Source organism: Eucyclogobius newberryi, unplaced genomic scaffold (assembly GCF_026437365.1).
Source record: "Eucyclogobius newberryi isolate DKJ021-1_F unplaced genomic scaffold, fEucNew1.0.hap1 SCAF_15, whole genome shotgun sequence".
NCBI classification, from domain to species: domain Eukaryota; kingdom Metazoa; phylum Chordata; class Actinopteri; order Gobiiformes; family Gobiidae; genus Eucyclogobius; species Eucyclogobius newberryi.
The window spans coordinates 21,022,104-21,045,588 of record NW_027315779.1 but is presented as its reverse complement, the minus strand read 5'-3'; the positions used below and the strand labels follow the sequence as shown (position 1 = coordinate 21,045,588).

The window sequence follows — 23,485 nt, the reverse complement described above, 5'->3', positions numbered from 1 at the left end:
TTTTTTTATAACATTTTTTATTTAGTTAATTTTATTGCATTTCTGTTTCTGTAATTTCTTTGTGATTTTAATGCATTTTCCTGCTGTGTGAAGCACTTTGAATTGCCTTGTGTATGAAATGTGCTCTACAAATAAACTTGCCTTGCCTCATAAATACTGGACTGAGAGTAATGAAGCACTGCATACATCAACACAGATATTACATTTGACTTTAAAACAACGTCTCTTAGAAAGAAACTCAAACAATGGAAACAATAGATGGATACCACTGAAATGTACTTTAGACTGGAGCAAAAAAAGCAATAACGAGGAGATGAATGAGAGGGACGGAGCCGAAATAACTTGGATTTATAAAACACTCTCTGTGTCTTGTTCTGTTTGATGATTTTATTTGAAAGATAATAAAAAGCAGGACAAAAAATAAAATGATAGGCACAGATTATGACAACAAATGGATAAAGTACTTACATTTTCTTAAATCCATCCATTTACGCAGTGATAAGTAGGCAGTATGCATACAGCCAGATGCTCCAATAAATCATCTCACTAAATGTGTGCCGTCATCTGCTCTTAAGGTAAACTTGTCTAAACACTGTGCTAACATTAATATGAACTGGCACAGAGAGACTTGTGAGATAGGAAATTACAAAGACATAATTAAACTGTTAAGAGTCTCCGCCAGGCACCCACTTATAGAATTTTATTGTATAGTGTAATAAGGCGACCAAATGTGCATCATCAAAGCAATTGTTACTCAGGGATTATGTGCTGTTAATGATCACAGCGCTGCCAGTTTGTGCAATAAAACTACAGTGTCTTGTTCACACAGCCAGCATCAGCCCCACAGTCAGAGAGAGAGAGAGGAAAGGAAGTAAGAAGTGGGAAGGAAATAGACAAGATGTATCTCTTTTGGCACTCTTTCCGTTTCAGTGGAGTCAATTAGTGTAAGAACAGATACGGTTCTAGTTAGCCCAGTGTTGTGTTGGTGTAAGACGGTTATCAAAGTCCTCAATTATTTTGTTCCTCGTCTGAAGGTGCTGGGCAAAAGTGGAGAAGGAAAGGAACAGAAATGCGGGGACCTAAATGACACATGTAATGCAAAATTCAACGTTTTCGAGTTGCCTCATTAAAAAAACATGCCCGGAGTTGTATTTAGCTTCATTCACGCTTGTTTGACGAGTCCTGTTTAGTAAATCCACTCCTCTCTGAGCTTCAGAAAACACAGAATTTTCCCAGATTTGTGATGTAGCTCCAAGATCTTCTGCACCGCTTTTATGTTCATAAATCATCGCCGGAATTTCTTTGAGCATTTCCACCGTTAAATCGTGTTCATTAACTTGGTTCCTGCAGTAGCATGTCAGGGATAAGCTAGCTTTGTTTAGCTCTTCTTTGTAATTCCCTATGCAGCCAGTAGATGGAATTCTAACTCAATTCCTGACGTGCGAAATGCCTTACTACTAAAAGCCTACTTCATATTAACTTTATTGTAAGATCTCAAATATGCAAATGTGAGAGAGCATGTTGGAAGGGCAATAACAATACTAATAAATAATGTATTGTATATTATTTGTTCTTTATATTAGTGGACGTATTTGGCAAAAATCCACTTTTATATTATTGTATTTTTATTGACTGAGCAGAGTGAGTCGTGAGTCATCTTGCATTGCCCTGTATTTGAGGCTTCAGTGCTCAGGAAATGACTGTTTTCACCCAAATTATTGTACTTTGTTGTGATTACTTGGAAATTAAAGAGTCCAACACATGCGGTTCAAAAAATAATAACATATAAATGAAAATCTCCTGCTTGTTTACGGTGAAATTTAAATTGTTTATGGAGCACTGAACTATAAAATTGAGCTTCATCAGAGATATTCAATTATTAAAGCGCTCACAAACCTTTAGTTTTTCCACAATAAATGAATCAGTTACAACATGCTTTTTTTGTAAGGTAAAGAAAGTGTGCAATTGTGTAAATGATGACTTCCAGAGCAACATTAGCCTTGTTTACATTTTAATAAATCCGTAATCCCAGAAGAGTACATCATATAAAAAGCTGTCGGACTAAAACAGAAATTACTTCAAACATATGCTACTATTAAATACATTATACGCCATCTGCTGCTGCAACACACTCCATTATATAAAGCCATATGTGGACTAATTCATATTTAATACACTAAATATGCAACTTGGACTTGTTTATGCCTGACAACTGCACTGTTTTTCTGTTTCACACAAAAAGCCTGTCTCTGGGGGACGTACAGCGATGGTGTTAAAGTCTGTGATGAAAAACTCCACGGGACACAGGGGCGATCGCTGCTGCTGGCTGTGTCTTCCTATTCATGAGCTCACTGCACTCACATACACTATTCACACGCCTCACAAATCGGCTGTAACGGATCCTGCAATTACCAAGAGACATGGAGACTGCGCTGTCTGGCTGGAGAGCTCTCATGCATGCAGGCCTAAAGGGGCAGGAATGGGGCAGAACTAACAATGAAATCAGGTATACGTAGGATTTTAAAATGATCTATTAATGCCTGATCTTGATGGGTAAAGATTTTGGGAGTTAACAAAGCAATGTGGGCTAGTAATGAACTGGGAGTGTGCTTCGTTATGGAGAAAAGCAGATGCAGGTAAATAAGCTCAAATATTATGGGCAGTGGTGGTCAAAGTACACCTGCCCAAATATTAATCTAATTCGATAAAAAAATAGCATTGTAAAAGCTTCAATAACAATAAAATACAGTTTGGTCCTTCTAGAAAAGACAAGATTGTGTCCTGTTCAGTCCACCTTGCCAAAATTAGTAAAAGATTAGATTAAAAAGACATATTTGGTTAAGATATGATAAGATAAGATAAGATGTTGCTTTATTGTCCACACATGGGGAAATTTCATTGTTGCAACGCAGGTAGATACAGAGGAAAAGGACAGATAATAAACATATAGAAGAACTCTTATATTATACAAAACTCTTATAAACAAAAACTCCTATAGACAAACCCTCTCATTTCTTAATAAGGAGTGGAGGGGGAAAATAAAGATAAAATAAAATAAAAACAGCTAGCGTAAGACAGCTCTATTTATTTACATCGTTATATGCACATGAATGAAAATGAATGAAAGTTAGTTTGAGTACATTGGAGAAAGAAATTCAATTAGCCTATTTGTTGTATTTTTACTATCCATATTTTTTGCTGCAGATATGATTAACAAACCCTACAATAGATTACATCCGAGTTACAGCAAACACACCCACAACCTCTAAAGGGACAAACTTCTTAGTTGTGAGTCTGAGTTTGAGGCAGTAGCACACCTCGAGTCTCTGGAGTGAGCATGAGCTTTTAAGGGGACAAACTATGTGGAAAACTGCGCCACCAAAGCACTTTGTAAATACCCTGTGGAAAAGTCTGCGTCCCAGTAGCATGGACTTGATCCGTGAAACACTTAATAGTATTTCTGCAAAGCCTTTTCGAAATCGATGCACTTCCCCATTTGTGTTTATTTAAGATATTTCGTGTTCTACTCTTGACTTGAGCTGATATCTTGTGTTTTTGTGGAGATAACATCTTATAGATAAGCTTCAGCGCCGCTTCATTTCATCACAGCGCCGTCTGTATGAGTGATTGATAGTCGGCAGAGTTGTGTGTGTGAGTTTGTCTGCCTCTGTGCTGCATGTTGGCCTGTCAGTCTGTGCGTTGCTGCTGCTGCTGCTGTTGTTACCTGGTGTGTGAGTGAGCGCTCCTCTCTGCCACACACCGAGCAGAGCACTGCCTCTTAGGAAAACTAACAGCAGTCTTTTCCTCCTGCCTGCCTCCGTGTATCCCTGGGAGCTCCTTCACAAAGCAAATATAATGTCATGAGAAAGCCCGGCCCCCTCCTCTTCCTCTGCTGCCGTGTCCTGTGGAGCGCTCAGGCTGCATACTTTCACAGCAGCGAGTCCACGGGGCCACTACAGGAATCTACTGCTGCCGTTTTGCATCAGAGCAGACATGTCCAAAGTATGACCAGGGGAACATGCCTTTGCACAGGGTGAGAAATATTATCATAATGTGAGACAGCACTTTTTTGATTAATGCAGCTCTCAGATGTGCTCTTGGATTCAAACAAATGTGATGTGATTTTTTGGGGAATATCGTACTCCATGTATTTTACTATGATAATACAGAATTTCCCATTTAGCTTAATGAGGAACTTAAACAAATATATCTCTGTGTACTTTCTATTGCATTAAGTATTTTTCACACATAACAGCGCCAAGAACTAAGTCCTAATTTCCCAGTCCCTATTAAGTCAGAGGAAGCTCGTCTAACTGGCATCAACACTAACATCTGGAGTCTGGAAAATGTATATTTCATTATCTGGAGGAAAACAACCTTTTTCTACATTAAACTCAAAACAGAATTATGTGAAAAACTAAACAAAATTAGCTTAGTTATTCAGAATTTTACTTACAATTACTAATAAAGAATTCTGTCAGTCAATATACACAGAGTATGTGCACAACACAAAATGAACAAATTAAATAAAATGCCATAGCCAATCCTTGTGACCTGATTAGTGTGCTGCACACACATATGCCACACTTTAGTCCCAAATAACACACTGTTACATTTCTTTCCAAAACTCCAAGCTCAAATTGAGAGGATTGTGTAATTCATGACTCAAGAGCCGCATTTTCCCTGATTTAAGACAATCCGTTCAATTAGACGCAGATTAGCACCTGAGGGCTTACAAAAAGGCGATTTAATTAACCCGAGCCTATTAGCGGAGAACACGGGTATTGTTTCAGACTAACTCAACTAGACACATTACAACTACTCCTCACCACGTAACTGATAACATGCACAGCTTTATATTCAGTTTGTGTTTAATAGTACTCTGTGTATTTAAAATGTCTTTAATCATACGCATTTGGCAGAAACAGGGACGTTAGTTCAGCTTCATTACTTTTAAATTATGGTCAAAGCTATTTAGTTGTTTGGATCTGTAACCAAGACAGATTCCATTAAAGATCTTTATATTATGGGGGAAATCTTCAGAAATTAGGGAAAACATATTTAACTCTAACAACGACACTAAATACTATCACAAAGGGCCAGCAAAGGGAAATGTTTTTTGATTATCCCAAAGTAAAACCTTATAATTTATTTAATTGTTTTATTTATTTGTTGTATGCTGTTAAAACTGATTACAAATGCTATGCTTAATCAAAAAACAAAACAACACTTGTACAGCGGAAACATCTCCAGCATCAATCATTATCAAGTTAACGTCTGATTGGCTGATTGGAGCCACACGCCAACAACTCATATTAATGAACTTTCCCTTTTCATTTAACTTTGTCAGTTCAATTAACGTCAACCGACTTTACAACTCTGATTAACACATGCCAACAATCTGTGAAAAATAGTGTAACAACAAAAGCACACTTCACTCTGTTACTCGCGGCAACAGCTGCAGAAGGGCCTAACTTTGGAAGTGCTAAACTTCAAACATCCGAGACAAATTTACTCTGAATAATTAAATGTTTTCGCGAAAATGTGAAAGATTATTTATTGATACAAATCGGGCACACCACATACAATATAATAGTGTTATTGTTGCACATTAATTGGGTCTAATTCAGCAACACGTGCCTTTTAAAACACGTATTGTTCTGACAGCATGTTGAGGAATAACAGTTATACATCCAGTCTGCATAAAGGTATCAATAATATACCTTAATGTGTGTATGTATGTCTTAATGTCTGCATAAAGGTATCAATAATATGCAGGTGGACATCATTTCTTGGAAGATTTGTGTTTTAAAATGGCCTATATTATGATAAATTGACTTAATCATATTTAAACCATTATAAGTGTAAAAACCATACCTTTGATTCATTTGTGCAAGTTTAAGTAATCTTATGATCAGTGCACAGTGGTGGTAACATTCTGGTAACACTGGTCTGTGGACACAATCCCTGTGAGTGGCTCTTGGCTTCTGCTGTAGACAGGAGCAGACGTGATGCACAAGTCCATTTCCTCATAAACATGTAAATGTTGTACTAAACTAATAATCCACACAAATCCCATGGACGACGACATGCAAAGTGCCCAAGTGCTGTAGGTAGCTCAATGTCCTGCATCGGCCGCCAGCACGTTCAGCCTGAGTGTGGAATGACAGCAGGTCACAGAGGGCATTCTTCAGTCGACCTCTGCGTGTACCCGGCGCTCTGCGGAGTACCCGGCGCTCTGCAGAGTACCCGGCGCTCTGTCTGGCCCATCTCTCTCATCTCATACCGGGAAGTGATGAGCTGGACATGTGCCGCCGGCTTTAGGGTGGTCCACAAACACTCAAAAGTGCATATTTATCCAAACAACAGTGATTCATTTCCACAGTTTTCCTGCTAATCTAAGCAGCGTCACTGTTAAGTCTGCAGTAACCTCTCTGTATACAAACTCGACCAGAGCAGTGTAAATCCCGCCCTCCGAGTTTGATGAGTGATGATTATTTTAACAGTTGCACTGACACCATTTTATTAAAAGAGTCCTCACCCATCATTGACAATTTTAAATGATCTGATCTTAATTCGATTAACATTTGATTAACTGCACAGCCTTAGGAGGTGGTCAGAATGTTATGCTGCTTGATCAACAGCCAAACTTAAAACCCTTCGTAAAACCCCAGAACCTGGTTGCATCTGCTGCTCGAGGGTGATGAGAATTGTAATGAACTATTGACTGGGACACAAAGGTGATGGCAGAATAGCAGCACATGCGGACCACTCCATCTATCACCTCTGTCACGGCACTGTTTCGACACTGGGCAACAGCACATCATTAAAGAAGGCACCTACTTATTCACACATAACTCACAGCACTCTGGTCTGCTAAATCCACACTGAACGCCAATGTGTGATTTAAGAGCTCGTCCAGTGGCTCACATCAACATCCATTACTCTGCCTAAAAGATGTATTAAGAGAAGCGAGGAATATTTGCCAGATAGAGACTGGGGTTGGAGCAATTTAATTACACAAGCATGAGGGCTACCTTTACAAGAGCGGGAGCCGAGCAGGAGACAGCTTGCCACTTGGTTTGCTGCTCAGATGAATGAAGGCTCAATACATCGAGACATGCGGGAGAAAAAATCAATACCAAACAGAGACTTTCAAAATGGCCTAGTTTTTAAATCTATAGGGACGAATAAACACAGAAAACGTTATGTAATTTGGTGTATTTTTTATCTGGAAAAATAATAAATATTTCAGTATACATTTAAAAAGATGTATCTGTATGAGAGATTAAGCTGGCGAGAAAGTGGGGTTTTTAAAAGTATCGACAATCTGATAATATCAAAACTAGACACTAAGAAAATCCCTTTAACAGGATATTTGACCTTTCCGGAACAGTACAAATAATCTTGAGCTTAATCAGAACTAGATCAATCTATTGTCTAAAACCTCGACTTAAAAATATCAAATAGGGAAGTTGTAGTTTTATTAATTGACTCACAAAGCTATTTTTATATTTTACCTGACTAATTGGCCTTTTAATCACAGTCCGACCATTTTTATTACAAGAACTCTTACTAAAAAGCTCACAAAAAACACATATTGGAAAACACATATTGTATCTACCTGCGTTGCACCAATGAAATTTCCCCATGTGGGACAATAAAGGAATATCTTATCTTATCTTATCTTATCTTATGTTCCTGGATAAACTAAGCACGAGTTCTTATTTGCGATTTAAGAAAGTGAAAGTGCTAATGTCAAAATGATTAACAACTCTACAGCTTCACAGGTAACAAAGGCCTCCAGTTCTGTTGTTACAGCTTATTTAAAGTGTGAGAACAGAACCAAATATTTATGTTGGTGACAGCGTGCAGAATGCGTGCTGGCAGCCTGTACACGCCAACTACTTCCAACTCAAGCGTCTCTGATTATATTTTACAGATCTGTCTGCCAAAAGCCCATTCCCAATGCAAAGCGGCTCTTTCTTGACACTTACAGATGAAAGCCCGTGCTCTGAGAAGACGCACACTCATTTGGCTTTGCTGCATTTGGCTCAGTGAAAATACACGTATGTAGCAGAGCATTTGTAGAAGCAGATCCTCTACTTCTACATTGTTCAGGCTGCAGGAATTATCCAATCAAAATCACAATTTGAATAAATGAATGAATAGAAATTAAACTAAATTCAACATGCTAAATCTGTAGTTTAACCCACACAAACATGTTCTGAAATTGTACTGGAAGAAATCTGATACTAAAACTATTATTTAAACTCTAAAAAAAAACTTTTCCTGCACAGGTTTAGAATGATCTTGACACATAAAATGTCTCATAACTATATTTTGATGATTAAGATTACAGTTAATGTCTTTATGAATACATTTTTTTATCCAATATGTCTTATTTTCTTAATATTGGTGTTTTACAAAACCCCTTTCCTTTTAATGTTTTTGTTTTTTTGGTAGAAACAACTCTTTTTAAAAAAAATGTTGCTCTTGACAGTGGCATTAATTGTTACTTACACAACATTTTAGAAACCTATTCAAAAGGTCATGCTTAAACCTGGATCCACTCTGATAAAGAAAGTGCTAATCTTTTGTGTTGACAATGACATTCTACTGTCTGAAAACAAGTTTGAATGTCAGTGCTAATTTACATTTCAGCTCATTTCCCAAAAAATCTGAACTGCAGATATAATTGCAGTTCATCCCAGAATTCCCTAAAATATTCTACAAAGTTGTTCATCCATAATAATGTACTACTTAATTAGCTTTTTAATGTATGTGAAGTATAGTCTAAGTATAAGTACTAAGTCAATGCACTCAAGCCTCAAGCAAAGTTTGAATCGGCAGCATCAAGAGTTCTGTCATTCAGTTTCTGGCTCATGAAATGCTAAGTTTGTTCCTCACCATCTGTTTGTAGCATTCATCACGTGTTGTCATACGGACTGTAATACGACCTCAGTTGACCTCCTACAAACATGTTACATAATCCCCTGTGCCAACAACACTGCCAATCCAAGTATGGTTCCTATAAATAATGGCTCAGGGCCAAAAACAAGAGAGGCCTGAGCTCATTACCATAAGCAGAACAAAGCAAAGAACTGTTGATTTTCAGAAAGAAGGAAAATGTATTGAAGTGTGATCTTGCTCACTCCGAGTTCAGCTGAGGAAAGACAATAGTGCACTGTGGAGCCAAAAAAAGAAGATAAACCATGGCAACTGTAATCAGATGGACCACATAGTGCGATGTGAATTACACTTACAACAGTCACTTAGGTGGACCATATACTTATTTCATGATTTGTTCTTTTTCTAATTGACTTAATTAGTCAAGAAATCCATGCAACAGTGGTGAGGTCAGTGCTATAATTACCATGCGAGACTCGAATTGTACACATTTGTGTCCAATCAACAGTCTCAACTCTAACATTCTAATGCATGTATAATCAGCAAGAAGCGGCTGAGGAGCATTCTCACTCATCTTCTTGTGCAAATTATCCCAGAAATGCACTCAAAACTACACCAAGAGCTACACCAAAAGCTACACCAGGAAAAACACCAAGAGCTACACCCAGAGCTACACCAGGAGCTACACCAAGAGCTACACCAAGAGCTACACTAAGAGCTACACCAAGAGCTACACCAAGAGCTACACTAAGAGCTACACCAAGAGCTACACCAAGAGCTACACCAGGAGCTACACCAAGAGCTACACCAAGAGCTACACCAAGAGCTACACCAGGAGCTACACCAAGAGCTACACCAAGAGCTACACTAAGAGCTACACTAAGAGCTACACCAGGGGCTACACCAAGAGCTACACCAAGAGCTACACCAAGAGCTACACTAAGAGCTACACCAGGAGCTACACCAAGAGCTACACCAAGAGCTACACTAAGAGCTACACCAGGAGCTACACCAAGAGCTACACCAGGAAAAACACCAAGAGCTAGACCAGGAGCTACACCAGGAGCTACACCAGGAGTTACACCGAGAGCTACACCAGGAGCTACACCAGGAGCTACACCAAGAACTAGACCAGGAGCTACACAAGGAGCTAAACCAGGAGCTACACCAGGAGCTACACCAAGAACTAGACCAGGAGCTACACCAGGAGCTACACCAGGAGCTACACCAAGAACAAGACCAGGAGCTACACCAGGAGCTACACCAGGAGTAACACCGAGAGCTACACCAGGAGCTACACCAAGAGCTACACCAGGAGCTACACCAAGAGCTACACCAAGAGCTACACCAGGAGCTACACCAAGAGCTAAACCAGGAAAAACACCAAGAGCTAGACCAGGAGCTACACCAGGAGTTACACCGAGAGCTACACCAAGAGCTACACCAAGAGCTAAACCAGGAAAAACACCAAGAGCTACACCAGGAGCTACACCAAGAGCTACACCAAGAGCTACACCAAGAGCTAAACCAGGAAAAACACCAAGAGCTAGACCAGGAGCTACACCAGGAGCTACACCAGGAGTTACACCGAGAGCTACACCAGGAGCTACACCAAGAGCTACACCAAGAGCTACACCAAGAGCTACACCAAGAGCTACACCAAGAGCTAAACCAGGAAAAACACCAAGAGCTAGACCAGGAGCTACACCAGGAGCTACACCAGGAGTTACACCGAGAGCTACACCAAGAGCTACACCAAGAGCTACACCAAGAGCTAAACCAGGAAAAACACCAAGAGCTAGACCAGGAGCTACACCAGGAGCTACACCAGGAAAAACACCAAGAGCTAGACCAGGAGCTACACCAGGAGCTACACCAGGAGTTACACCGAGAGCTACACCAGGAGCTACACCAAGAGCTACACCAAGAGCTACACCAAGAGCTACACCAAGAGCTACACCAGGAGCTACACCAAGAGCTACACTAAGAGCTACACCAAGAGCTACACCAAGAGCTACACCAAGAGCTACACCAAGAGCTACACTAAGAGCTACACCAGGAGCTACACAAAAGAGTTACACCAAGAGCTACACCACGAGCTACACTCAGAGCTACACCAAGAGCTACACCAAGAGCTACACTAAGAGCTACACCAGGAGCTACACAAAAGAGCTACACCAAGAGCTACACCAGGAGCTACACTCAGAGCTACACCAAGAGCTACACCAAGAGCTACACTAAGAGCTACACCAGGAGCTACACTCAGAGGCTGTTCTGTTGGTGAAGAGCAAGGTGCGCACAGTAAAAAGGTGAGTGTAGAGATTACGCTTTGGGTTTATCTGGTAAAACTCAAGACACACATTTAACAGTGTTCAAACTCAATGTAAATGCTAGTTGCCAGTGTTGTTTCAAATGACTGTTATTAGAAATGTTAGACTTACCTTCCACTCTAGAGGTGCTTTTGTGTGTGTCATAAAAGTGTCTTAGAGAACTGCTCCACACTGATCTTCTAGTCTCATGTGTATGGAAAATGTGCGTGGAGCCGTAAAACATTCATACCAATACTACTCTCGCTCTCAGAGTTTTACAGAGTGCAGAGACAGCACTAAATCACTTTGAGAGCATGTGGAGCAGTGCCAGCTGTCTTATCTAATGTCAAGTGCCTCTAGGGCAGAGAACCGGCACTCTCCAGCCACCATAGAACATGAGGTTACACAGACATGTTTAACATGACTTTCAAAATGCCAAATATTTAACATATACAGTAATTCAGGTTCAAATCTTTTGACCTGGCAATTGCTCTCCCTCTGCTCTCTGGAATAGACCATAAACCATGAAATATCAGTTCACTGCGGTTGGATTCACTCACTAAGACTCAATGTACTGGTTTAAATTCCAGAAACCTTTTTACAGGATTGTGAAATGTGAAGTAATGTGTTTTTTCATCATATGCACGACATATGAAGTAAGGAGCGCTGGCTGAACCCGGGCCATGTTTTCATTTGCTGCAGCGTTCACATCCATCTGCTTCTTTGGAACACACTCGTCTCCACTGCGAGTCAGGCCCCAGGAACAAATCATCAACAGTGCATAGAAAAACTGTAAATCATTATGTAAGATTAGCTTACACTTGTCTGAAATAAACAAATGCTGAAATAGCTAATGGCTGCTAACATTCAATGACAAAAATAAAGTGGAGGTCTGTATGATAGTTTATATGTTGCTTTAGACGCACAGGCTTCAATAAGGCCTCTTCCAATCAGCTGCCCGCGAAATTAGAAAAACACTGGTCCCGTATCACAGTAAGAAAAATGGCTTTGAGGTTAGCATCCCGCAAATGTGCAAAAGCTATTTTGAGGGGAAAAAATAGATTAAGTTGCAAAGAAAGTCTTATCTTTGAGTTGGAAACAGAATAATTAGAAACTGTGGAAGGTTGTTTAAATTTGGAATACACTGAAACCATGAAACCATGAGAGGTGAATTAAATTGCAAGGTTGCAGGTATTCATAAATGTTTAATGATATAGGATGCGCTAACAGAATATAAAATAAGGATCATGGGTAAATTCTACATTTTTATGCATACTATCACTATCTACACATAACATATAACAAAGTCCTTATTACAACCATTTGGCTTAAACATTTTGTACTAAGAAAACTAAGAAAAATTTTATCTTGACACCAATTGCAGTCTGAAATGCTCATGCACTCAGCAGCCACAGAGAAATACATTTTAGTTTTAATCTCTTTAAGGTCCTTCAGCTCACTGGAGAGGAGTTAGAACCTTAGCTCATATTCAGCCAAAGAAAATTAAAATCTTAAAAGTAGAATTTATGTATTATTACCCTGTAGAGAAACCCATAGCCTTGACTTTATAACTGTGTGATCTGTACTTTGGCTCCCAATTGACTTAGAAAAGAAGTAGATCTGCAGTTATGTCCACTTGGTTCATCTCAAATCTGTGTGAAGAGCTTCTAACGGGCACAATGACTGGACTAATGTGAGTGTTGTGATTCTCCGCAGTCCACATTGGCCCAGTAGGAGCACGTCTCGTCTCCAAAGCCGGGGTCTGCTCGGACAGATGGCTCACAAACAAATATCTGATGGGCACAGCAGAAATCTAAAATAAAAAGCGCTTTTAATTTGAAAGAGACAGTTTTTGTTTGTGAATCAGCGCTGTGTTGCTCACTTGCAGCTCTCTACAGATTGTATGTTATGGTGTTGCCCCTGGTGAGTGCTAAACTTGACTATCCCTGCTCTAGTGTTTTATTGACAATATGGCAGAAGGCAATTGGCTTGAACTTGAAGGCCATTTGTTCAGGCAGACGTTTGGACGACCATATGAATGCTTTGGTATACAAGCGGGAAAATACCAGAACGAAACCAGGACAATACCAGGTCTAAACTAGAATGGAACTAAATTAAGATTACACCATCCTACACAAAATTATAGAGGACATGTTCATGACATAAAATCAACTGAAATGATCTTTTATCCTCGTTACAACTGTGTTCCCTTATTATTATCTTACTCAAAGTAAGTAAGTAAGTCAATTATCAATCTATATATTTATTAACCTTTATTTGACAGACAGACAGACATGTATCATCCTTTTGTTTTGTTTGGATTAAATACTAGTTTTAGGGGCGTCAGGTGGGAAAGCACGATGGCAAAGGCAGACAGTAATGGCTCGATGGCCCGTTCCAGCCAGTGATGTCGAGCACTAGTGAAGTATCACATCAATAGTATTCATCATCAGTATAATTTATGCACGTTTGAGTAATCCTATTGGACCTGCCCCCTCTTCCCACCCACATTCCTGTACTTAGCTGCCATTATTTGTAAATGATACATGAATGAGTTGCATGTAATGTTCAAAAATGTCACGTAGCATTTTTATTTTTTTAATTTAAAAAAAAAAGTTCACCTAGACCGGGGGTTCTCAAATGTTTCAGGCCGGGACTCCCAAAATGACCATTTGACCGAATTGGGACCCCCACAGTAAAATAAAAAAGACTTCTGTAATAATTTCAGGCTGTTAAAAAATAGGTTTATTTATATATATACATTACGTTATGAAATAATCTCGGGACTCCCCAGCTCACTTTAGGAACCACTGACCTAGACAGCAAGCCCAATAGGTCTGCTAACATCCAGAATCTGCACAAAAGAGGTCATAGTCGATTATTCTTTCTACAGAAGCTGAGATTGTGTCTGTGGTGATAAGCTTTACGTGTTCTACTGATCTGTGGTTGCAAGTGCTTTGTTTTATGCCATAGTGTGCTGAAGGAGCTGGATTTCCATCAAAAACAGGAAGACGTGGGACAAGCTAGTGAAGAGGGCTGCGTCAGAGCTCGGAGGTAGAGTCTGTGAGAGCTGTGCTGGAGAGGCTTATGAGGCAAAACATGCAGACCACCCTCTGCATGGGACCGTGGCTCAGAAGAGCGAAAGGAGGGGCAGTTTACTCTCCTTGAGCTGCAGGAGAGCGTTTTAGGAGGTCTTTTGTCCCAGCAGCAGCTGCAAAATGCATGTAAATGAGGACGAACACATATAGTTACATTTAGATATATGTTAAGTCATTTGTGTCTAGAATAAATCACACTTACTTACAAGCCATAAGCGCTTACGAAACCAAGAGGCTGCTGCTGTGGTAATGTAACAGTGTTGGATTTGACCACTCCAAGAAAACCATCCACAAAAAGAGTAAAAAACACAGCCAGGCAAAATATTTATGGTTGTGTCAGACTTGTGGCATAGAAGTAACAGTTTTTAATGGTAGACTATAGATCACAGTGTATGACAGATTTAGGTTAACAATAACTAAACAATGGTGAAGAAGAAGTCTTTGTCAATGATGGTGAGAGGCTACCAACTTTACACGGTTGTGCTCTGTCAGAGTTATGTATATATCATAATATTTATTGTAGGACAGAAACAGGTACAAAGAGACTTTATTTTAATTACTCATATTATTCTTGTTAGGGGGTGAAAATGTTACAATGATGTTATAACTATGGCTTACAAAGTACATTTCACAGCCACTCAATAGACGACTGACTGAGAACACTCACAAGAAGCAACATGGCCAATATACCTGTACCTTTTCTGCACAAATAAAATAAATAAATTTTCTCATTCAGCAGTAACCTTTCCATCTTGTCCATAATTTGAACATAATTGTGTGACATTTTAGGGCTGTCAAAAAACAAACAGGGTTTAGTTGTTGTGGTGAAACTACATGTTCATTTCAGCAGGTATCAATACTGAAAAATACAAGGTTGGTTAGGGTCTTGAGCTTTGAACTAACCTAACCTAATCATGAAAATTATATTATATTATCTAAAAATCTGAATCACAATCAAGTATCAAGAAGTAGGAAATCAAGTTTTGTATATCTTTCACTAAAAACACTAAAACGGAGCTTATTAAAGATCAAAACATACATCATTTTCCAAGGAACCATGACCTACACCTACTCCTACACCTACTACTACTACACCTTCTCCTACTACTCCAACTCCTACTACACCTACTCCTACTACTACACATACACCTACTACTACTCCTACACCTACTACTACTTCTACACCTACACATACACCTACTACTACACATACACCTACTACTACTCCTACACCTACACCTACTACTACTTCTACACATCCACCTACTCCTACTACTCCAACTACTACTCCTACTCCACCTACTTATCCTACTCCTCCTATACCTACTACTACTCCAAGTACTACTTCTACTCCACCCACTCCTCCTCCTCCTACTTCTACTACTCCTCCAACTATTCCTACTTCTACTCCTCCTACTCCTACTCCTCCTCCTACTACTCCTACACCTACTCCTCCTACTACTCCTACTCCCCTCTGCAGCAGTAAAGGCCTCCGGAGCCCTGCCGTTGGTGCCTCAGGTTGGGAGAGAAGAGCAGAGATAAAAGTGAGCCTGGGAGTGCCGTGCTGACAGATGGAGATCACAGGCGTATACCTCAGGGCTCTGACCCCGTCACCGTTTCCCTGTAGCACTAGGTACACGAAAAAGATTGTGCAGTGTACGTATGCACGACTGCACTGCCTGGGCATCGGGGTCTGCAGCACCGGTGATCACAACACAAGTGAGAGGAGGCACGAGGGTTAGAAGCGTATCCACACCGCTATGGGCTGAAAGTAAGTGGTTTAATCTGCCATCAGGCGACAGCTAATGTTGGTCTCACTACATATGGCATGTAATGATTAGGGCTGCACAGAATCTGGTATTGGTATAATATACCTCCCACCATATAGAGCTGGGAGATGTATTGAAAAATTGACAACAAAAAAGAGACATTAACGTCTAGAGTAATTTCCCGAACCAAGGGTATAAAGTGATATTTCTGCACTTGGTTCTTTTATGGTAATTATAATGATTGCACCTCAACCAAGTTATTATCAGGCACATTTTAGCATATTCCTGAAGCATTATAAAATATCTGAATATCTATATAAGTCTAAAAATCATCATAATGTTTGAACTGTTCTTCAAACAAAGTTGTTTAGTTACTAAAATACCAGTTACATAACACAATTGGATCCACTTGGTAATAAGTGAATTGTGTGTATGACATTTTCAGTTGCTACACTGGGATCTTCAAGCTGGATCGGTTCATCCCTAGCGATGATAATTATAACAGGAATCTGGTGTTTGACTACGGGTAGGTGTCGGGCAATAATGATAAATATAAATATGTCTTTATCTTTTGAGAAACCTGACAACGATATTCAGAAAAATCACAAAAAAGGCTGAAAATTACTTTAAATACGATATTTGCAGTTTAATAATCAAACACATGTTAAACTACACACAAATGTGCAACTCTTTAGTCTGATTTGTTTTATTTCAAGTTTGCATATATTCTAAGCAACATTTATAATATTATCCATACTTCAAAAATCTGCCCACCTCTTCAGGCTAACAACAATTTTAGGATTTGTGTTTTGTGTTTCACCTCAACATGAGAAAAAAACACTCAAATATGCACGCGCAGGACAGAACTGAACTTTGATTTGCAGAATTAATAAACTGACATCCTTTCAGTAGTAAACAAATGATTTCATAAGAAGTCAAATGTGTATCTGATTCCACATTCCATACGGCAACTAGATACAGATGAAGCCATTGCACAACCTCTACAACAAGAACTCAACAATAGATTCTATTCTTCAGATTTTTATTTTAAAGCCTCTGGCAACACAACACCACTGACTTTGCCCGCTCAAAGCCCTGTGTAACCTTCACTTTAACATCAGCCAGCCCTGACTAGTCTGACTTTTGTTTTTCCACCTAATAATATTATATCAACACAAATTATCACTGAACACACTGGTTTCCTTTGTCATTTTGGTTTTCTGTGTCTGAGTGATAAAACCAAAATCTCAATATATTACAGATAACAGAGTTGACAATTATTTCAATAATTGATTCGTTGTAATTTACGATGAACTTGTTTCAGCCTTAATTACGGCTAACACGCAGTAATGCTAAATATGTTTTTTTCAGAAGGGAGATTACAGTCAGGTCAAGTGAAACAAATCATTTAAACAACTAATTAAAGAATAACCCTTAAATGGTTGTAATCCCTAGGTTCCACTACTCATTCTTTAGTTTTGTGTGACAATAGCAAGTACTGTGCATTAAAAGGATAATAATCTGTATGCATTGATATAGTGGCATTTGTGCAAAAGTATAATGAAGCTGGCACATTAGTTAGGGCTGTCAAAGTCATCGTGTTAACTGCCATTAATCATAGAAAATTGAAGCTTTAATCATGAAATGACGCAGATTAATCACAGTCTGATTTGACCATCTGAGGAGGAAGGAACAGGAGCAGAGCTGATGTCAATGTTTAAACCATTCAGAGTGACCAGACAGGCAGGTTTTGGTTTTGACAAAACAAAACATGCGTGTGAGCAAAATGGGCCAAATTATTATTATTATTATTAACGTGTATTTATATAGCCCTTTTCCACCTTTAAGGAACTCAAAGCAAATATATTTCATCAAACTACAACAGAACACCTGCTGTTCACATCCGATACCATCAGAGCCAGTTACACCTGCAATTGGCAATAAAAGACCTTGAGCCACTAAACCTGTTGATGCACCTGAAATATGTGACCAGTCCACATGAAATATAATGTCAAGACAAGTTGTAGTTAGTTGGGGTTTAAAATAATGTATTTATACTTTAATCAAGTAAGTGAAATGTGCGTTAAAAATATATTAAAAAGCAATTAATCGTGACTAATAACATTTCAAAAGTGTGATTGATCTGATTCAATGTTTTAAATGATTGACAGCACTAGTATGAGACACATCACATTGTATGAGAGTGGCTGGACTATTCCAGGACACCCCACAGACTGACCTTGTGCTAACACATCCAGGAACATGCGATTTATGTAGTGACAAAACAAATGTTAATAAGATCAGTTGACTCCAAGTTCTCTAATACCAACAAGTGAGTGACAGAACAGGCTCTAAAAACGTAATCTGTCTACTACACAATAATGTAATATTGAGAAATTGCATAAAATTATATTGTGATAATGAAAATAATACCTTACACTTATATTCCACTTTGCAAGCTTGACTCAAAGTCTCTCAAATATCTACACTACATTATCATTCTTTCACTCCACACTCGACATGCTTTGTGTCGACTAAAAAAAGCTCTCAAACCTATTAAATATCTCTATAATCTGCCCATGTACTGTGTCTGTACCCAAAGTGCACTGACAAGAATGCGAGATTACAGAAGATCAAGAAATCAAAAATGCATAAAACTGTGTATTTATCAGTAAAAAGTCATTAAACTCACAATGTTGTATGATTTTGAGTTGATATTTCTTATAGTAAAAAAACGGTGGTAAAACCATTAGTCTACAACATAAGGTGACATTGATGAATATAATGCGGTGGCAGAATTGTATACTTGAATGATTTGCAAGTCATAATGTCAGACGTACATCACAGGAAGGCAGCCTGTGCCCGGTTTGCATTCCAAAGAAAATGGATAATGGATAATGGATGCCCATAAATTACTTGCTACATAAACTGTTATAACATGGATTAAATTGCTTTTTCACTCTAAATTGCAGTAAAACACAACAGCCACTTTCAGCATCGCCACACATCCCTCATCTGATCCAAGGCAGAGCTCAAAAAGGCTTGTAAACACATAAATGAGCCTCTACAGTAGTACGTCGGTGCCACTGATAGTGATCTCCAGTTCCAAGTTCCAACCTCAGCTAGACAACACAACACGCCTCTGAGCTGCACAGGATAACCACATTATTTACGCTCCATTAGCTGCTTTTCAACTGGATTTCTACACTCAACCTCTGGAACACCCACAACAAGCAGGTGAAGAGTGTCAAATTGCCCACACTCACCTCCAGCGCCTCCAGTGTTACAAATCCGGCGATGGAAAAGCCGTCGATGATGTCTTCTTCGGCGGACGTGGACTCCTTCCTCTTCCTGCGCGGGGGTCTGGGCCGGGAGGACGTGGGCTCCTTGGTACCCTCCCTCTCCGAATCCGAGGAGAAGCGTAACGCCGAGCCCTTCACGTGGTTGTTGTTGTTGTTGTTGTTGTTGCTGGTGGTGGTGGTGGTGGTGGTCCTGATCCCAGCGGGTCTCTTGGTCTTGCGATCGCGCTCCGACCTCGACTTCCTCTTCTTGTGTAGTCCACTGGCTCGAGGGCCTTCCATGTTCTTCACAGAAAGCATCCTGGTAAATCCACAGGGCTCACGGGTAATCGAAGTGGTAATGCCGGACTTCCTCTAGCGTGGGCAGAGCGAAGTATCCAGGTAATTGCGATCAAAGTGTTGGATCCACCGAGGCAACCGCGTAATATCCAGGGTTTTACAGAGAATCCAAAACCGCATTGAGTCACAGAACCAAGTTAGATTCCAAACTGTGTAATCCCCAACGGAGGCCCATAAAATCCAATGACCAATCTATTCAACAAGTTATGAAAAGCACGGCCAAATTCCACCAGAGAGGAGAATTTCAAGTTAAAGGCAAAGTCTTCTCTGTGACTAGATCCAGCCACAGCGCGCTGAGCCGCCGGGACCACATCTTTACTCTCCAGCCTTCGGGACCCAGGTCTGCAAACTCTCCCTCTGGAAAGGAAAGGAAAACTATATTTGTAACACACGTTGAACAATACATCACAACATACAGAGTGATATAGAGCTAGATATTGTTAAAAAGTCATGTGCAACTTCAAACTAAGGACCAATGTTAACTTAGAGATTCAGATTAAGTTTAAATTAGACACAGTTTGGTTTTGTTCTTACTTATTAGGACTGCATGATTCTGTGATGAAAAGTCTAATTGCATATGCGATTAGATTAGATTAGATTAGATTTACAATATATGTTTAAAAAGTCTGTTCAGAATTCAGGAATATTAACGTTTAAGGGAGGACTGGAACATGAACTGCTGGACTAATACAACGTGTTCAGTTCATTTGTAGAGGTCTAAATTAAAGGAAAACTAAATATTTCAATTAAAAAAAGGATATTTTCGTCTTCTTTTTCTTGATTCAATTGCAATATATTGAGCCATTTGTATAAAAACAGCACAGAGTTTGAGGTTTTCACTTCAAACCATATCTTTGCCTCTTTAATTCATTGTGTTGTACCTCCTTCTGTCCTTAAAATACACAAATCCAACATTATGACTACTCTTCTTCCCACTATTATGTCTAATGACGCATTTATCAGGGCACCGCAGCAATAATTGACCTCTGCTAATCATTCTAAAACACATAATGATCATAAAACTGTTTAAGATGCTGCCGTTTATAGCGCCGTCTCTTCTCTACCCTGCTCCATACAACAAACATAACATTCTCCTTTTGAATAACTGCAGGGGATGCTTTGAAGTTATCATTAAAAAAGTATCACGATGAAGGCAGACTTAAAAGTGGCACAGTTTTCTCGCTGCCACTAAAGGCATGTGGCTGTTTGCAATGCCATGACAAGACCATTAACACATAGTTTAACATGAGTCTGGCAGTCTTTTACACGCTGCTGTTTAACTAAGCCACTGCTGCTGAAAAAAACACATCAGCTTCTTTCCCTGTGTGTCCAGAATACCAAATGTTATCCATGACATCATGCAAGTGGTGGCTGCAATTCATGCATGCACTTCAACTGAGTCAACTGCAGGCCTTGACAAGTAAACATTGATCTTAAAACTGCTCATGCCAGTCCACCTCTTTCAAACCATCTGCAACTTTAGACCTTGCTCACTACTTGCTCTAGTTTGTAAGTACATTTCAAAGCTGTTTTTTTGGGCACTTACTGTGTGACATCATGCAAAGGCAACATTACAAACGTGTAATAACCGTGCACAATTCCAAGCATGGAATAAAATGAGCTTTGCAGCAGAGGCATGACAAGTAAAAGCCAGCCTGGAACTATGCAGCACCCATCCAGGCTGATCCCTGCCACACAGATGCCTCCAAAACAAGCCCAAAGGCAAGACTATCCCCCTCCTACCGCGTTTACTCACACCTCAACCTGATGCCCCATGCCAGCACCCCTCTCATGGCACAAGAAATGTACATCTCACATAGACCCTCCAACACGAGAATGAGAGGGGGGAACTGTTCTGTAGCGCTCGCCCCGGCTGCTCCGGTTCTTAGAATAAAAACAAGACTATTTCTCTTTCTCTAGTCTTCCCTTTTTGTCTGCCCGCGCTGACAGTCTGTGTGTAATCCAGTGCAGCCCACAGCGGCAGCGGCGGACTGGCACTGCCTCCTTCCCCGACTCTCTCCAAGCTTCATTTTTCCACTCAAAAAGACGCACACAACAAAAGCAAGCCTCCTCTTTTGCTCCAAGACACGTCATGCAAAACCAAGAAATGCAAACCCTTGCGAGTGTGGAGGACCCGTCCGGACAAGTTGCAGGCCTCCGCGGACTATAAAAGCTTAAAGAGCACAAGGCTGGGAGCTGGCGGCGTAAATCCCGCAGAGGAGAGCGTGGGGTCCCCGCTCCTGCGCCCAGATCCGAGCTTCAGGAGCTTCAGGAGCTTCAGGATCCCGGGGAAGGGGGGACCGCGCGCGGCGCAGTGATACGGCGATGCCGCAGTGCCGCTTTACAGGCTGCGCGCTTCCTCCTCGGCGCAAAGAAGTGCTGTGTCTCTGGACGCATGGCACGAGCCGGACCAGTGTCTGGTTTCCGAGCGCGTTTACGCCAAAAAGCCGCAGCGGAGACTTTAGACAACGCCTGCTTCGCCCTGCGCGTCCATCAGCACCGCACTGCTTTGTTACTGTGCGCAACGACGCGGTTATGAGCGGTTTGAGTTGTTGCTTTATCCAAAAACTATGTATAATTCCATAACAGTGTGGATTTATGAACGTTAAGTTGAATTTTAAGGGATGAAATTGGTTATTCACAATGAAACAGAATAAATATATTTGCTTTGAATATCCTTGGCGTAATTTCACAAGGTTAAATGTGCAGCCAAGAAGAACAAAGTTGAAGAATTTGCTCATTTTTTTAGTAGTTCATTATTAACATAACTATATTGTCTACAGTAGTCACTTGGATTTTATTTGAAAACACGCAACCACATTCGGCTATTTAATAATAAAAAGTGTTATAAGATATGTGGTTCAGGGCCACTAACATTGACAATGCTGTCTGGCCTTACAATACCTGAATTATGACTAATGCAGCTTTAAATAGAGAATGTCTGCACAGAGAAAATAAAATAACTTATGACTTCTTCCTCAAGCATCCTTAGCTCGCACCAGTTTGAGTTTGCTCACAGACGTTATATAAATGTGAAAGTAAATGAAGCTTTTGCTCGAGGTGTCGGCATAAAAAGACATCACATCTGAGCATATGCAGCAAAAAGTTGATGGCTTGTAAATGATCTATTACTGAGCAGGGATTTATTGTTTAGATTCGGTCTTGTCCTTGAGAGAGAACAGGCGGATTAGGCAGCACTTATTCTAAATCCATAGAATGTCTCGTTTGCCTGAGGAAAATACATTCACACCTCGTGACAAGGAGGCAACGCGCTTTGACACTTAAGTGAAGGTGACGTGGACGCAACAAATTAGGTTAGACAAAATAGAGCTGTCATTGTTTTCTTGGACTCGATCTGAAGTAAATACCATGGCAAATATTTAGCCAATACCAATACCAAAGAGGTGGTACTAAAATACATCAAAACTCCTCAAATATGAACAATTTTGCGTCGGAAATCTTTTTTTTTCTTTCATTCTCTGCTTGAACTAATATAAATAGGAAATATATACAGAAAACCTAAAATATGAACAATGTATTACAAATATCCCAAACAAAATTAAACTGTATTTTTGGAGACATTTTAAGCATCAATATTTTAGCATGAGTATTGATACTTTTCACCTCTGTCAGTATTGATATATTGATATTTGGCATCAATCGGCCCATCACTACTGTACAGTCTCAACCTGGCATTCAGTATGTTTTCTCTTGGGATTGGCGCCTGTGTATCCATATAAATGTGTTAAAGTTGATTTTGC

The 23,485-nt window shown here is 39.9% G+C and overlaps 1 protein-coding gene across 10 annotated transcripts in view; it reads right to left on the bottom strand.

Annotated features, from left to right (window-relative positions):
* Positions 1-22,111, bottom strand: part of auts2a (activator of transcription and developmental regulator AUTS2 a) — a 201,424-nt gene extending 179,313 nt beyond the window's left edge. For 4 of the 10 annotated variants that reach the window (XM_072446696.1, XM_072446699.1, XM_072446695.1 and 1 more), the window contains exons 1-2: positions 21,840-22,109; positions 19,353-20,081 (exon numbers count right to left, since the gene is read on the bottom strand). In XM_072446696.1, the coding sequence (XP_072302797.1) occupies positions 19,353-19,685 (333 nt within the window). In that variant the 5' untranslated portion in view covers positions 19,686-20,081; positions 21,840-22,109. Of the gene's footprint in view, positions 1-19,352; positions 20,082-21,839 lie in introns of all 10 variants that reach the window. The other 6 variants (XM_072446692.1, XM_072446694.1, XM_072446702.1 and 3 more) reach the window with 2 other exon arrangements.
* Positions 22,112-23,485: the final 1,374 nt, after the last annotated feature.